This window comes from Cajanus cajan, chromosome 2 (assembly GCF_000230855.2).
Source record: "Cajanus cajan strain Asha chromosome 2, NIPB_CcT2T_4, whole genome shotgun sequence".
NCBI classification, from domain to species: domain Eukaryota; kingdom Viridiplantae; phylum Streptophyta; class Magnoliopsida; order Fabales; family Fabaceae; genus Cajanus; species Cajanus cajan.
This window is the reverse complement of record NC_138518.1, coordinates 40,328,221-40,346,400: the sequence shown is the minus strand read 5'-3', so window position 1 is coordinate 40,346,400 and position 18,180 is coordinate 40,328,221. Positions and strand designations below refer to the sequence as shown.

Genomic DNA, 18,180 nt, shown 5'->3' with positions numbered 1-18,180 from the left:
AAAGTAAAAAAGGAAATAAATAAGGAATTTGGATTCTCTCCTGCAATTTTCTCTCTCCAGCCTCCCTCCTGCAACATTAATAGCCATGGGATATATCTAATGGCTCAAATTTAATTTTATAATTAATGTAACTTCTTAAATGATTAAATTTGAGCCATTAGATATATCCAATGGCTATTAATGTTGCAGGAGAGAGGTTAGAGAGAGAAAATTGCAAGAGAGGATCCAAATTCATAAATAAGAGTTTATAAAACAATTCTTAAAATAACATCATAAAACCTCTATAATAGTTCTTTGAAACGACTCGACTGGTCTCTACACACGGCACGGCACACCAGAAACATCACGCAGAAAGGAACAAATGTATACATATAGTGTCTAGAATATATATATATATATACAAGATCTAAGTCTGAATAGAGTTAAAGTGTACAAAATACATCAATAACTACTACGCCAAGTAGCTAAAACAACAAAACATCCTAAAGGATCAGCTCTGTCTACCAACTGCAGACTTACCACCAGCCACCAATCTATCCCTGCTTTGCTCCCATACAAAAGTATGATCATCACAGTCCAAACACATGGAAACAACAAAAGGTAAGCTAGTGAAAAGAAAATCAACATACATATATAACAATATGAATGGAAAACAACTACAGCTATCAGCACATCGATCAGCTTATAATACATCACAGCATTCAGCAATATCAACACCGCATAGCGGCAATACCAGCACTGCATAACAGCAATAACAACACCACTCTAGTGGCTATAACAGCACCGCTTAGCAGCAATAACAGCACCGACTTAGCGACTATAACAACACCACTTAGTGGCAAAACATCACATAGCACAGCTTAACAACCCAGCTAACACAGCTCACAACATAACACAGCACAACAAATCAGCATATAACACAGCTAAGTAGTATTCAGTAGAGCTTACTACTCACAACTTAGCTCAATAGTCTATAGTACAGCAATACTATAATTCATTTAAAAATCATCAATAACAGCCCATCTCAGCACGACAATATACATCTATTACAACTTAACATCATCATTCAGCATTATCACCTAGTCAACACAGCATATTCATCAATTTCAGCTTAATTCGGCATAAACAACATCTATCAACAATTTCAGTATGTAATTCCACCTCATCATACGCGCCCGACGCACTCATGGTCGCGCCCCGCGTGGCCCAACCAGAGAGTACCAGAGGTCAACGCGCTCGGCGCAAGAGTGCCTGCGCCCGGCGTGACCCAGCCAGAGAGCCCAAGGCTCACCCGTGCCTAGCACAATACTAATTGCGCCCAGCGCAACCCCAGGCAGAGACTCTGTGGAGTCTCATGCGCCCAGCGAGCCCTAACCCGCGCCCAGCGCGGGGAAGGCAGAGACCTCCCAAGGTCTCGCGCCCAGCGCAACTCAAATTGCGCCCAACGCCCCCATGGCAAAGACTCCAAAGGAGTCCCCATGCCCAGCGCGAAGAGGGTCGCGCTCAGCGTGGAGCCAGAACCCCAAAACATGCCACATATTGCCAGCGCGCTCGACGCGATCCATGTCATGTCCGGCATGGGCCATCCAAAGGCTCACCTTCGCAAGCTCGCTCGGCGCACATATCTTTGCGCCCGGCGAGCTTGCCTAAAAGGAGCCCCCAAGTGGTATCGCGCCCAGCGCGAAGAACGACGCTCAGCATGAAGCTCAGCAACAGCCTACCAAGTTCGAAAATCTGCCTAAAACCTGTAAAAATCCACTCATCCAGCACATGCAAACCAGCCAAAAGTTCACATTTTCATCCAAGAGTTTAAAAATATAATATTTTCACACATGCAATCATCAAACAAGAAATACCCAAATTTTTCCTCCAACACATCGAAAACCCTGAAAACATATTTTCACCAAATCAGCCATCAATCTCAGCCAAAATCATCCAACATCAAACCATCCATGAGTTGCTAAACTCATTTCCATCCAGCCATCAAGAAACTACCTTCCCTTACCTCGGTACAAGAAATCCGAGCTCCGGGACGAAGAAGACAAGGAATAAGGAGAAGAAATGGAGGAGAAGAAACTTCATACGGCTTAGCTAGAATTCCCAACACCTACTCTTGATCAGCACCTTGAATTCAAGAAAATGAGTGAAAAAGAGAGTTTGAGTGAGAGTTGAGAGGGAAAAAAAGAAATGAGTAGAGGAAAAGGAAATAGGAACGGGGGTCTCACAACCTCCCCAACAACAAGAGTTTTCGTCCCCGAAAACAGACTTACTTGGGAAAAGAAACGAATACCGCTCCCTACACTGCTGTTCCACCTCTCAAGTAGCCTCACCGGTAGCTGCATCCCACAACACCTTCACCAGAGCAATAGGCTTGCCCTTTAGCTCCTTCAGCTTATGATCAACCACAACTACTGGCAACTTCTCAAATGTCAAATTCTCCTTCACCTGCACATCATCCAGCTCCACCATATGACTCGGGTCATGGACATACTTCCTCAGCTGGGACACATGAAATACATCGTGTAGGTTTGAAAGAGACGGTGGCAAAGCCAACCGATAAGCAACCGGACCCACACGTTGTATGATCTGATAGGGACCAACAAACCTCGGTGTCAACTTCCTTGCCTTTAGCGCTCTACCCACACCAGAAGTCGGGGTCACCATCAGAAACACATGTTCCCATTCAGCAAACTCCAAAGGCTTGCGTCTTTTATCAGCATAAGATTTCTGCCTACTATGAGCGGTCTTCATCTTCTCCTGAATCATCTTCACTTTCTCAATAGTCTATAGGATCAGCTCCGGCCCCACAACCACTGATTCACCATCCTGATACCAGCACAGAGGAGTCCTACATCTTCTGCCATACAAGGCTTCAAACGGCGCCATCCCAATACTAGCATGAAAGCTATTATTGTACGTGAACTCAACCAGCGGTAGGACATCCTCCCAGCTTCCCAAGTGGTCTAACACACAAGCCCTCAGCAAATCCTCCAAGGATTGGATTGTCCTCTCTGACTGACCATCCGTCTGTGGATGATAAGCAGAACTCAGCTTCAGCTTCGTGCCTAAGGCTTGATGTAGACTTTGCCAAAATCTAGAAGTGAACCTCGGATCTCTATCTGAAATAATACTGGAAGGCACCCCGTGCAACCGTACTATTTCCCTCACATACAATTGTGTCAGCTTCTCCAAGGACCACTTGATGTTGACAGGCAAGAAATGTGCACACTTGGTCAATCGATCAACAATCACCTAGATAGCATCACTATTCCTAGCCGACCTATGCAACCCGACGATGAAGTCCATAGTGATACTATCCCACTTCCATTCCGGGATCTCTATCTGCTGCATCAACCCACTCAGCTTCTGATGCTCAACCTTTGCCTTCTGACAGGTCAGACAGGCCACCACAGCTGCTAACTCCAAGTCGTGAGTGGGATAATTCCTCTCATGATTCTTCAGTTGCCTTGAAGCATATGCTACTACTTTTTTGTTTTGCATCAGCACGCACCCCAGACCCTGGTGAGAAGCATCACAGTACACATCAAAGGGTTCACTAGAATCTGGCAACACCAGCACATGAGAAGTAGTCAACCTCCTCTTCAGCTCATCAAAGCTCCGCTCACAAGCATCTATCCAAATGAACGGCTGCTCCTTCCTTGTCAGTTGGGTTAAAGGCGCCACTATCTTGGAGAATCCCTCAATGAACCTCCTATAGTAACCCGCCAAACCCACAAAACTCTGAATATCAGTGACAGTTCTTGGACGCTCCCACTGCAACACCGACTCCACCTTAGCCGGATCAACAACAATCCCCTCAGCTGAGATCACGTGGCCCAAGAACTTCACCTCATCCAACCAAAACTCACATTTTGAAAGCTTAGCATACAACTACTTCGCCTTCAAAATCTCCAGCACTAACCTCAAGTGCTCACCATGCTCCTCCGGGGTTCTTGAATAAATTAGGATGTCATCAATAAATACCACCACAAATTTATCCAAGAACGGCCGAAAAATCCTATTCATGTAATCCATGAACACAACTGGGGCGTTAGTCACACCGAACGGCATCACAACATATTCGTAGTGACCATACCTAGTCCTGAAAGAAGTTTTCGGTATGTCACCCTCCTTCACCCTAATCTAGTGATAACCCGACCTCAAGTCAATCTTCGAGAAAACGGATGCTCCCCTCAATTGATCCATTAAGTCATCTATCCGGGAAGTGGATATTTGTTCTTAATGGTCAACTTGTTCAACTGCCGGTAATCAACACACAGTCGACTACCTTCATCCTTCTTCTTTACCAACAATACAGGAGCACCCCACAGCGATACACTCGGCCGCACCAACTGCTTCTCTAGCAGGTCCTCCAATTGACCCTTCAGCTCAACTAGCTCAGCAGGAGCCATCCTATAGGGAGCCACCGACACTAGCCCCGCACCTAGAACCAAGTCAATGCTAAACTTCATCTCCTTAACAGGAGGCAATCCAGGCACCTCATCAGGGAATACCTCAACAAAGTCTCTCACCACATCAATATCAGCTATAACCCTCTCCGTCTCCACACTCATGGCAGCAAGCAGAAGACAGCACTCTGCTTCATCTCTCAGCAATGATTCAGCTTGGCCAGCTGAAATCAACAGCTCCTCCTCCATCTGAGGAAAAATCAGCCTTTTATTGGCACAATCTATAAGGATGCGATTGGCAGACAACCAATCCATCCCTAAGATTATGTCAATGTCCACCAAAGGCAAACAGATCAAGTTCACCTTAAACCTTCTCTCGTTCACAATAATCGGACAACCAACACATAACTCAGAAGCAACTACCGTAGCAGAAGCGGGCGTTGACACTAGCATTCTCAACCCCAAATCAAACATGGGCACACCCAACATAGCAGCACAAGCATAAGATATAAAAGAATGTGAAGCACCAGAGTCGAAAAGAAACATCACATCATTACCAACAGCTCTACCCTTCCCCTTCACAAGATTTGAGGAAGTAGAAGCTTCAGCTCCAATCAAAGCGAATACTCTACCAGCTGTAGTGGGTCTGTCACCTCTCTAAGCATCACCTCTCTGGGCACCACCCCTCTGAGCATCACCTCTCTCCGGTCTATTTCTAATAGGACAGTTGGTCGACTCATGACCCATCTGATGGCATTTGAAACACTGGCTCTCCGTGTGTGGACAATCCCTGACAAAATGGGGCCCAACACACCTGTAGCATCTAAGGGCAGCACCTCCACCCTGTCTCCCTCCACTAGCAGCACCAGAAGGTTGCCTAATGACAGGACCCCCTTGTTGTGGTTGGGGCCTATCATATGGCTTCCTCTGATTTCCTCCTTTCTTGGACCCAGCTGGTCCCTCAGCAGTCTTCACCACACGGTTGCCACCTTCCAATCGCTCAACAACCTTCGCCTTCTCCCCTAAGGCCGGAAACTCAGTGATGGACATAGGCACCACCACCCTCTTCAACTCATATTTCAGACCCTCAGCAAACTTCCTGCATTTCCAGGCCTTAGCTATACCTTGCGAATAGAAACGAGTCAGGTGCTCGAATCTCATCGCATACTTAGAAACTGTCATCCCTCCCTGGTGCAACCGCATAAACTCAGCTTCCTTGGCGTGTCTCATGCTCTCAGGAAAGTACTTCTCCAAGAACATCCTCTTGAAGCACTCCAATCAACAACCACTCCTCTAACAGTCAACATATGGTGAGTACCCCTCCACCAATGCTCAGCTTCCCCAACCAGCATGTACACAGCATATGCCAGCCTCCTCTCTTGAGAACATCCCAGCACTGTAAAGATTTTCTCCAGCTCACAGATCTAGTGGTCAGCTATCTCTAGGTCTGCATCTCCCTTGAATTGCGGAGGATGGCACTTTCGGAACTCAGTTAGATCCCAGCTCTCCTGTGACCCCGTGGGCCTTGCTGCACCAGCTGCAGCTCTATCAGCCTCTGCCCTAGCAAAATAAGCATTTTGCTGCTGCATAGCCATAGCCATCATCTCCATGGCACGGGCTATCTGCTCATTGGTTCTAGTCATTATCTACAAAAGTAATAGCATCTTCAGTATACAATAACCAAACCAATTAAAAATCAATAGCACAGCAAACATCACAACACAGAGCTCAGCACAACAAAAGCCTAAAGGAACCACCCCCAAAGAGTGTCCACTAAACTCGAACTGCTCTGATACCACTAAAGTGTAACGACTCGACTGGTCTCTACACATGGCACGACACACCAGAAACACCACGCAGAAAGGAACAAGTGTATACATATAGTGTCTAGAATATATATATATATATATACAAGATCCAAGTCTGAATAGAGTTAAAGTGTACAAAATACATTAATAACTACTACGCCAAGTAGCTAAAACAACCAAAACATCTTAAAGGATCAGCTCTGTCTACCAGCTGCAGACTTACTACCAGCCACCAACCTATCCTTGCTCTGCTCCCATACAAAAGTATGATCATCACAGTCCAAACACATGGAAACAACAAAGGGTAAGCTAGTGAAAAGAAAATCAACATACAAATATAACAATATGAATGGAAAACAACTACAGCTATCAGCACATCGATCAGCTTATAATACATCACAGCATTCAGCAATATCAGCACCGCATAGCGGTAATACCAGCACTGCATAGCAGCAATAACAACACCACTTTAGTGGCTATAATAGCACCGCTTAGCGGCAATAACAACACCGACTTAGCAGCTATAACAGCACCACTTAGTGGCAAAACATCACATAGCACAGCTTAATAGCCCAGCTAACACAACTCACAGCATAACACAACACAGTAAATCAGCATACAACATAGCAAAGTAGTATTCAGCACAACTTACTACTCACAACTCAGCTCAATAGTCTATAGTACAGCAATATTATAATTCAACATTTAAAAATCATCAATAACAGCCCATCTCAGCACAGAAATATACATCTATTACAGCTTAACATCATCATTCAGCATTATCACCTAGTCAGCACAGCATATTCATCAATTTCAGCTTAATTCGGCATAAACAACATCTATCAACAATTTCAGTATGTAATTCCACCTCATCATACGCGCCCGGCGCACTCATGGTTGCGCTCCGCGTGGCCCAACCAGAGAGCACCAGAGGTCAACGTGCCCGGCGCAAGAGTGCCCGCGCCTAGCAGAATACTAATTGCGCCCAGCGCAACCCCAGGCAGAGACTCTGTGGAGTCTCATGCGCCCGACGTGCCCTAACCCGCGCCCAGCGCGGGGAAGGCAGAGACCTCCCAAGGTCTCGCGCCCAGCGCAATTCAAATTGTGCCCAGCGCCCCCATGGCAGAGACTCCCAAGGAGTCCCCACAAGGTCGTGCTCAACGTGGAGCCAGAACCCCAAAACATGCCACATATTGCCAGCGCGCTCGGCGCGATCCATGTCACGCCTGACGTGGGCCATCCAGAGGCTCACCTTCGCAAGCTCGCCCGGCGCACACATGTTTGCGCCCGGCGGGCTTGCCTAAAAAGAGCCCTCAAGTGGTCTCGCGCCCGGTGCAAAGAACGGCGCTCAGCGCGAAGCTCAGCAGCAGCCCACCAAGTTCGAATATCTGCCCAAAACCTACAAAAATCCACTCATCCAGCACATGCAAACCAGTCAAAAGTTCACATTTTCATCCAAGAGTTCAAAAATATAATCTTTTCACACATGTAATCATCAAACAAGAAAAACCCAAATTTTTCACACCCCGAAAACCCCGAAAACATATTTTCACCAAATCAGCCATCAATCTCAGCCAAAATCATTCAACATCAAACCATCCATGAGTTGCTAAACTCATTTCCATCCAGCCATCAAGAAACTAGCTTCCCTTGCCTCGGTACAAGAAATCCGAGCTCCGGGACGAAGAAGACAAGGAATAAGGAGAAGAAATGGAGGAGAAGAAACTTCACACGACTCAGCTAGAATTCCCAACACCTACTCTTGATCAGCACCTTGAATTCAAGAAAATGAGTGAAAGAGAGAGTTTGAGTGAGAGTTGAGAGGGAAAAAATGAAATGAGTAGAGGAAAAGGAAATAGGAACGGGGGTCTCACATTCTTAATTCAATAAAACAATTCTTATAACATCGTAAAACAATTCTTCATACAAATCATGCTAAAGACAATATAACAAGGTCTTTTAACCCTGATGTCTCACTATCAGAACAAAACCCCAAAATTTCAATTGAAGCACTAGGTTTTCTCTCCCTCATGCCTAGCTTCATATACATGTTTTACCCAAACAAGAACAACAAAACAAACACAAAGGAGTGAGAATATATTTCAACCATGTATAACACATATAAAGTCTAAATCCAACATATAACATGTCATACAACCACAATTTATATCAACATAACACATCCAATACCCAAGATTCATCCATCTCATATCATCAAACACATTAAATCCGAATCATACTCATCGCCATATAAAATATTCAAGCAATATATGCTCCTAACTTTATATGTATGTGATACTAATCTCCAATGTCGCCAAAAAATGCTTCAATACAAGGCAACTTAGGGACACATGGACTAGATCACCATATTAGGTGACCCTTTCAATCAACTCTCGACTAGGGAAAATCTATCAAGACCTAGTCGAAGGATTATAGTCATACATGATTGCCCCTAATACTGGTTAGGAACTCTTTACCATAATGCCTCTAAGGTCTATGTAAAAGACCATTAAGACCCTCTTGCATAAATTCACACCACCTCCTAAGGAAAGTATGTATGCAATATATGGAGCCCACACAACAATATCAATACAACAACAATACAATTTAGTCACAACTATAACTTGTCAAACTTCTCTACTTGGACTTATACACAAAGTACCAAGCATTTCTTAGATTTACTCATCTCATCATCATCATCATCACCACCACCACAAATCACCATCATTGTCATCATTATTATCATCGTTATTTATACCCTTATCATCTCTCTTCATCATACTTGTTTCTTTTCTATATTACTTAATTAGTCATCTTGTTCCTCTTTTTTCTTTATATTATTCTTCCCTTAACAACACTCTCATTTCTTTCTTTTTTTAAAATTAACTAACCACACCATACTTATTTACTCTTTTATCGCCTTTTTTAATTTTAATAACATCATTCTACATGCACTCCTTTACTATTTGTTATTTTTAAACTCAATTTTGTTTCAGCAGAGACTTGGCGCTCAATGAGGAAATATTCATGCCCAATGTGGAGAGGTCAGAGACCTCTCTATCTTGTTTACCCCCAATGTGACTATTCCCACACCCAGCGTGGAGGGATCAGGGACCTCTCTATCTCTATCGTGCCTAGTGTGGTTACTTCCACGTTGAATGTTAAGAAGTCAAGGACTCCTCTAGTCTAATTGCATTCAATGATCCTAGTCACGCTCGACGTCATCTTCCCTGAAAAATAACATCAAACTACACCAAGCGAGACACCCTTTTCCCAACGCACAGTAGTTAGGGACCTCTATGTGGTTACCACGCCTGATTTGGCCCTCTTCACTCCTAGGGTGCTTATGCCCAGCGCCGCCCCAAATCCTCCGCTTTGTAGAGAGAATTGGGGTCTCCAAAACCCATTTGAATCCATCTACATGAGGAAGACAATAATGATGACCTTAGTTGGGTAACTATAGAGAAAGGAAAAAATTAAATATCTTCATGTATGCTCAATACATGATTCATGTTGGCCTCATAAATCTTAATTAGAAGGAGTATTATGGAGAAAAGAAAGACACCATAAGGGGGTTGAATAATTATAATTAAAAACTCAACAACTTTTCAAAATAGTGAACTAGTAATATAAGCCTAAAAGAGTGCAAACAAAACAAATCAAATCACACAAGGTATTTTTTATATTGGTTTGTCTCAACAACTAAGACTACGTCTAGTTCTTGATCAACTTGATCAAGTTTCATTATCTTTCATAAAGATATAAGTATTCTTTCACAAGCTACTTCATGCTCAACTTAAGTGTTCTTTGATTTGCCTTTTCAAGCAAACAACCCAAGTATTCTTTGAATAACAAAACCTCTTTAAGCTTCAACACCAAGTATTATTTAAACACAAAGTCTCTTTAGACTTCAAGTTAAAACACATAGTTTTAAGCTAGGTAAAGATAGCAAAAAGTTTCATCTTACTCATTAGACATGATACAACTTTTAAGAACAAAGCTTTATAGAGAGTTTACAAAGAATGAATGAAATAATTGTCAAAAGATGTTTTATGTTCTTTGCGATGTTCAAGCTCTTTTATATAGGTTATCTTCAAAGATAATCATTATAAATCCTTGAGTACTACTCATCGACTTATTTCATTTTCCTTCCTTGTAAAGCTAGGTGTTTATTGGTACAATTAATACATGCATTAAATGTATTTCACCAAATGATCACTTCTTATCTAATCAAAGAGGCTGCTTATCACCTTTATGGTCAAAAGAAAATAAATTATTATGTGTGTTAGTCACAAATGATTTTTAGACGACTTTGCATACTTCAAGATATTTTCTTGTCCTTTCTTTGATGAAAAACAAATCCTCATTCTTTTATAGATTTCAAGTACTAAAGAAACTTTTTTCTTTTGATCTATTTAGGAATAACATGAAAGCAAGTGATACAAATATTAGACATATTAAATGTGATATTTTACGTTTTCGTCTTAGATAGACAAAGTGTTCCATCTTAGACAAACATAGTGTACATCTAAGAGGTTATCATGCATTTCATTATTCAAAAACGTTTTAAACTATTGTATTAGACATATGATCTTTTATACATATCTTTAACAAAAATGTTTGAGTTTAACATTAAAAGGAGTTGGGTTGTGAGGAAGCAAGTTCTAAGAATTTCCATCAATTAGGTTGTGAGGAAGTTTGTTAACACTAAAAGGAGTTAGTTTGTTAATAGTAGAAGATGGAGATTATTGATCACTCCATCTCAAGAATTGCCATTAATTAGGTTGTGAGGAAGCAAGTCCCATATTCCTATAATGACTAGAGCACCCAGACTTCCATGGCAAACTTAGCTAAGGACTCTCTTCAAGGTTCAACATACAAGGCGAAGAGTTTGAAGGTTAATGTATGCAATGGGAAGGAAAAGCTTAGACACTATGAGAATGACACCAGATACCTTAAGTTTACTTATAGTCATCAATTTGGTGCCACTACATCTAATAGAGATTTTCCACTATTTTGCATGTGGCCATGGTGTTCTTCAAACCCCACCTCCACCTCCACCACCAACCCATCCAACTCATTGTATGTACCACCAAGGGTGTGCCACTATCCGTCTCCTTTCAATTTTAGATTTTTAAGCTATCCACCAAGTTAAATATATTGATTTACATTTCTCTAATGATGAGTCCTCTCAATATTGACTTTTGAATCTGCCAAAAAGAGGGAGAAATGCAAATGCTTTTAAATAATTTTTATATGTTCTAGCTTAAGGAGGAGTAGTTTATAGTTATGTTGAAGCATACTATGCTTTAATACATATGAACTAATAGCTTTTTATGCTATGATAATAAGATCATACATGTTCTATGCTCCAATATTCTTTGATAATACTTGATATGCTTATACATAGCCATTGTATGAATTTGAACTCGACCAGATCTTTATATGCTTAAAAACCACTTTTTTAAAAAAAAATATTTTTGCCGTCATTAAAAAGGGAGAGAATGATAGAGAAAATAATAAATTATAACCTCTCAAAATGTTTTAGTGATAACAAACATAAGCATTTTCTTATCATAAAAGATCATAAAGACAAAAGGCAAATTCATGTAACAAAATAGTTATAAGTTAATATCCATGAACTTAATAGACATGACAAAGGATATTGTTTCCCTCAAGATGAATGCATTGATTGTATTATTGATAATTCAATCATTTGTCTTTATTTTTTACCTTAACAAATTGAAGAGAAATGAGCTTCTTAGGGATTTGGAACTTTTTTTAAGGATGCCAAATGTTTTATTGTTGGAAAAAGGACAAACCTACTCCTTAGGAAAAGTTTGGTCAACACTAAGCACTTTAGAATTGACACAAGAAACTGTTCCACTCCTTTTAGTACATAAATTTGATAAGCAACCTCTTAAATTAGATAAAAAGTGACAATTTAGTGAAATGTATTAAATGCATCAACATAGACATCTTCATCTAAAGAAGAATGACAAAGCAAGCTTATAAGAGATGTTTGAAGGATTTGCAACAGTCATATTCAAGAGTTACATATAAATATGAAGCTCAGATAGCACAAAAGATAAAAATAAAATTCTTCTTTGAAAAACTCAAATATTGTCTCCATAATAATATATTTGCTCTAACAAGTAGTATTACATCTTTAAATAAGACAAAACCTATGTTAGTTTATCCTTAACTTAAATTTTGTGTTTTAGCTTGAAACTTAAAAAGTTTTTGTGTTTAAATAATACTTGGTGTATAAAGCCTAGAGAGGATTCCTATTAAAAAAAATACTTGGGTAGTTTACTTGAATCGTGGGTAGATCCATCTATTTTGTAATATATTTAATTTTAAAACAAAGAAAAATGAGGAGTGAGAACAAATATCCAATAAATACAAATAAATCAAAGAATGTACAGAATTATTTATAACCAATATTAAGTATATATATATATATATATATATATATATATATATATATATATATATATATATATTAGACTGTCTTGTTATAATAAAATTTGAATTATTTTAGTAGTAACTAGTCAAGATAAATAAACATTACCATAATATCAACTAATAAAAGGGTATTTCACCTTAATTCCTTACTCATTTAAATTCCCAAGGTCAAACCTCCAACTACAAATTAATTCAAACTTTATTCTTTATGGTCATAGAATAACATTTATCTTTATAATATATGAAGAAATAATAAAAAGATGAGCTTAGGATATTTTAACAAAACTATATTATATTTAATATTAATATAAAAAAATTAAGCTAAATAAGTTGAGTATTTTTAATTATTTAAAATTTAATGTAATATAGTTTACGTAAATGGAATGTATTAAAGAATATTAATCAAGTAAATGACAGTGATAAATATCATAAAATAATTAAATAACATAAACTATGAACACCTCATTAATTATTAAGAATAAAAAGTATCTCAGATTAAGCAAGTAAATGAGGTTAGAGACACCTCACTAAATAAATATACATAGATATAACATAAATAAACAAACATAATAATATATAAAATTTTAAAAGGATAAAGATCTCCTTCCCCTTACCTTAAAAGAGTGAAATTGTTTAGAAACAGTTTAAAAGGAATTTTCTTCCTCGTGCTCCTTCTCTTCTTTCTTACTCAATTTCTTCTTCTCTTCTTCTTACGTTTTTCCTCTCCTCATTCTACATTTCTATTCCTATTTATAGACCTACCTCGTAATCATTACTTAGTTTGCATGAAATGATATGTTTTTCCTTTTTGGTTGATTTCCAACCATTGCTTACTTGTAGATAGAATCTTTTTACTAATAGATATGTTTCACATAAGCTTATCCATATATTTAATATAGATAAGTTATCTTTTTTGTTTTTTAAAACTTTTTTTCCTATAATATATATATATATATATATATATATAAATTTAAAATAATTATTTATATTAAACATTTAACAATTTTAAATATTTATTTTTCATAATAGTAATTAAAATATTATTCTAAAAAATATTATAAATAGGGTTTTCAAATTTTATAATGTCATTATATTTTATATATTTCCATTTTAGTTTCCTGGAAATATTGTGAAAATTTCTAATGCATTAAAATTATATAAAAATATTGTATTTAATCTCTATTTATTTTAAAATATGACAACCAAAAATTTAAATTATTATTTTAAGAATAAGATAATAATAATAATAAAATTAAGAATATTGTATAAAAAATTTAAGATATTACACATTAAATGCCTTTTTGTAAGGCATGTATCTCTTATTTAATATTATAAACTACTTATCATCATTTCTTTCTAAATTGAGCATGAAAAAAGTAATATCAGCGCAAAGTAGTTGAAGTCAGAGTAAAGTAATCTTTTGCAAAATCTTTTGAAAAGTTCTCAAATGCCTCCCTCGTAGCTGCTCAAGTTTGAGTATCTTTTTTTTTTGTTCGTCCCTGGAGTATCCAGGGCTGATAGCAGTGACTAATCTCCTCGCTACGTTGGAGGCACCTCAAAGGATGGGATAGCTGGCCCTAAGATTTATCGCGGCTGCATATACAAGGCAGGATTCTAACGCTGACCTTGTTTAAGTGTGGATCAACCCCTACCACTGAACCACACGCTTGGAGTTTCAAGTTTGAGTATCTAACACTTGTTGTTGCTACCTCACTGAGTATGTGTCCATCATGTTGTCCATCAAGTATGTTTTCACAAGCAGCATAACATTTAAGCGTGATATGAATGGCAGATTTTATTTACATATCTATCTTATAAATAATTGATATTGTATCTATTCAATCCTAAATTATAATTTATGCAATTTAATTAGTATTTTTTAGACCTCTTTAAAGTATGAAATGAATTTAATTGAAATTTATAGTTATGAAATATATAAGACATGAAATTATTTTTAAAAAAAAATTAATAAAGATTGAGTCATATAGTTTAATTAGTGATCTATTAATTCAATTTCTCACCCACTAGTCTAATACCTTGACAGTTTTGATAATCATTTTAATTTTTAATATAATAATTTTGACATACCAAAATGAGATAAATTCAAAAATTTGTACAAACATAAAATTATATAGTTAAAAATGATTTAAAAGAATTAATTAGTACATTTCTTAACTTTATACACGTTTACTTTATCTCCCTTTTAGTCTAAAATTATTTGTTACCTAGTAACTTGCTTCTAATTTTGGCTTCAGGACATATAGATTATATTTAATTCATTAAATTGAGCCGTTATTTCTTCACGGAGATGTCTTTCAAAAAGAAAATTATGAAAGAAAACAAATCATTAGTAGTGGTGCATTTTAACTTATTCTAAATATTATAAAAATCAATAATAGTATAAGGTGGGAAAGTTACAAAAAGAAAAACCACATAAGGACAGATAGTTGATCTTAATTAAGCCATCATAAGTAGTTTGAAATGGTTTATGGCTGAACACAAACAGGACAAGACAAAGAAATGTGGATTCACATCATACCATAAAATACTCCAAGTGGGTTAACTTCCCAAATAGATGAAAAAGAATTCATAAATAAAGAATAAAAATATGTATTTGCCTAAGTTCAGTGGAGGAAGTAGTGATGATTTTTTTTCGCGTAGGAACTTTTCAATGTGATTGGATATGAATTGGCGTACGAAAGTTGAGAATGTCTCCCACGGTGCGAGACATATAACAATCTTGATTTTTTTTTTTTTTTTACGATTATCCTATTTAATTTTTAAATAATAAAAAATAATATTAAAAATTAATTACTTTTATAAAACAATATTTAAATTCAAAATTTTAAAATTTAAGGATTAATTACAATATCAATTAATTTAATAAATATTTAAATATTTTTATTAAATAAAAATATAAGATTATGAAATTTTTTATCATTAATCTATACTTATTAATAAAAGGAATTAAAACATATAATAATTTTTAATCTTTACTTTTTAGTAGATCATTATATTTTTTAAATATAATTTTTTTATATTTTATTTAAATAATTATTTATAATTTTCTAATATCTTATATATGTATAATTATTAAAAATACGAAATATTTGAACTTTCTCCTTTATTAATGGTGATATGAACCGGATGGGATTTTCTCATAGAAGTCACGCAAAGACCATTCGTCATTTAGAGTTATAAAAAGTTATTTGGTCATCAGAACAATTTAATACTATCAAGTAGTACTTGATAATCTTTATAATTCCTTTTAATAAATAAACACTTTACATGAGTTTAATACGAAAAAAATAATTTAAATATACAATTTTACTTATTAACATTTCTAGTGCCTTGAATTTCAATTATCATTTATTGTGTTTGTGTGTTAGATCCATAATTTTAGAAATTTAAAGAATTTGAAAATTTTAAATTTCAATTAATTTTAATTTTATTTCTATTATTTTATAAATATTCTTTTTGATACATCATTTTAAAATTTTAAAACTTTAAATTCTTAATTTAGATATGATATTTCATTTTCATCCGATTAAAATTTATTATATATATATATTGAGATTTTTTAAGATTAAATTTTATAAAAAATAAATATTAGCCAATTTTTTTAAATATTTAATAGTTTTAAAAATTATTATTATATAATATTTAATAATTTTAAAATATTTTAAAATATTTAATAATTAAAAAATTATTAATATTTTGAATATGCAATAATTTAGAAGAAAAAAAAAACAGGAAAGAGATAGATGGAAAATAGAGTATGAGAGATTAAAGAAAAAGAGGTAAAAGGAAACTTAAGAGACAAGAAAAAGATAAATATAAATATAAATATAAATATAAATATAAATATAAATATAAATATAAATATAAATATAAATATAAATATAAATATAAATATAAATATAAATATAAATATATATATATATATATATATATATATAGGTGAGATAAGAAGGTAAAAATATGAAGAAATTTAAATTCTTACTTTTTCGGAAGAATTTAAAATCCTACTATTTTAAGGAATTTTACAAATATTTAAATTTTAAATTTTTCATCCAAACAAGGTATTTCACCCTAAGACATTTAAAATTCTTCAAAAATAAATAAAATCATTTAAATTTCCCATCCAAACACACTCTTATTAAAAAAAAGTGCTTAAAAACACTATAAGGTTGTGTTTGGATGGAGGATTTTAGAATTTCAGAGAATTTTAAATTTTGAGAATTTCAATTACTTCATATTTTTCTTTAATATAAATTATTAACCCATGTTAGACACCATTCAACTTGTGCCCGAGTGTTAGGCAAGGACCCTTAAAACCTATGACACCTTACCCTAAACACATATATAAATTGAAATTCATAATGAAGGATATAAAAATCTTCAAATCCATGCATAAAATAATCAAAGTGAAATCTCTATAGGAGATAAAGAGTCTCACACAACAAATTCTTAAAAAAACTTCATACTAAAACTGAAAGATAAAACTAAATGTAAACACTATCACAAGAATTAATAAAGAAAATCCTTAGTCTAAGTCTTAATGTCACATGTCCTATCAAAGCACTTCCAAAACAAGGATTGAGCCTCAGCACCAGTATCATCATTATCCTGATGAGCCTCACCTGCATCAACTTTCATAACGACAACAACATGGAATAAGGGGAGTGAGAAACATCTCACTTTAGCTCATGGCATGAAACAATGGATAGCCAAACACACTCAATACATTCTTTATAATAATAACATCGATATTAACATATAATTAACACTATCAAATGCAAATAACTCATTCACAATATATCAAATTATTAATCTCAAGATACAATATAGTCACATGTGAATGTGAGATGCAATAGACACGAACTCTTGATTTGGATGCATGTGGTACCAATCACAATATATGTGTAGTGTATATATAACGATTTACCGATTTGCCGATGGCATGCATATGATGCATGTTACATAGACTCTCTATTATATCATGAATCATTACATATACTCAATGATTTATTGTACATATGATTTTCCATACACATGATTATCCATACATACAATATTAATTTACCATACACACAATTTGTCATACATACAATTTACCATATATACAATTTGTCATATACACAATTTTGTTGAGTTTGAAGCCTTTTTCAAGATGTAGCTATAGTTTTGATGTAGCTTTGTTTAAGTTTGCTTCATTTTATATTTTTGACCTATGTTAAATGGATATTGTATTGGTTGTTTCATAAGACTTAGGCTTGTATGTGTTTGTTTGTTATGTTGTTTGTTTTCCAAAACTTATCTTTTTTAGTAAACATATCTCAATGTGTCTCATTTAATGTGAAAACATAATGTAATAGATTATCAAGTTTTGGTAATAGATTACAAAGTGTTTTAACATTAAATGAAAATTAAATCATTCAAAAGAATTCAATGTTAAGTGAGGTAATAGATCATTTTAGGTAATAAATTACTGA

At 35.6% G+C, this 18,180-nt stretch overlaps 1 protein-coding gene across 1 annotated transcript; it reads right to left on the bottom strand.

The window, feature by feature from the left end:
* Positions 1-682: 682 nt before the first annotated feature.
* On the bottom strand, positions 683-5,669 carry LOC145954901 (uncharacterized). Its single transcript, XM_083069587.1, has 6 exons — positions 5,078-5,669; positions 4,773-5,011; positions 4,350-4,658; positions 2,331-2,499; positions 1,599-1,745; positions 683-738 (listed from the first exon to the last, which is right to left on the bottom strand). The coding sequence occupies exons 1-6, from the start codon at positions 5,667-5,669 to the stop codon at positions 683-685; spliced, it is 1,512 nt and encodes a 503-aa protein (XP_082925713.1).
* Positions 5,670-18,180: the final 12,511 nt, after the last annotated feature.

Excerpts from the sequence above, each read along its gene's own strand:
- LOC145954901 (XM_083069587.1), bottom strand. The coding sequence starts at position 5,669 with ATGTTCTTGGAGAAGTACTTTCCTGAGAGCATGAGACACGCCAAGGAA. Across the intron at positions 4,659-4,772 it reads TGAACGAGAGAAGGTTTAAG|ATGGAGGAGGAGCTGTTGAT; the intron begins GTGAACTTGATC and ends ATTTTTCCTCAG. Across the intron at positions 739-1,598 it reads CGCCGAGCGAGCTTGCGAAG|TGCTGGTATTGCCGCTATGC; the intron begins GTGAGCCTTTGG and ends GCTGTTATGCAG.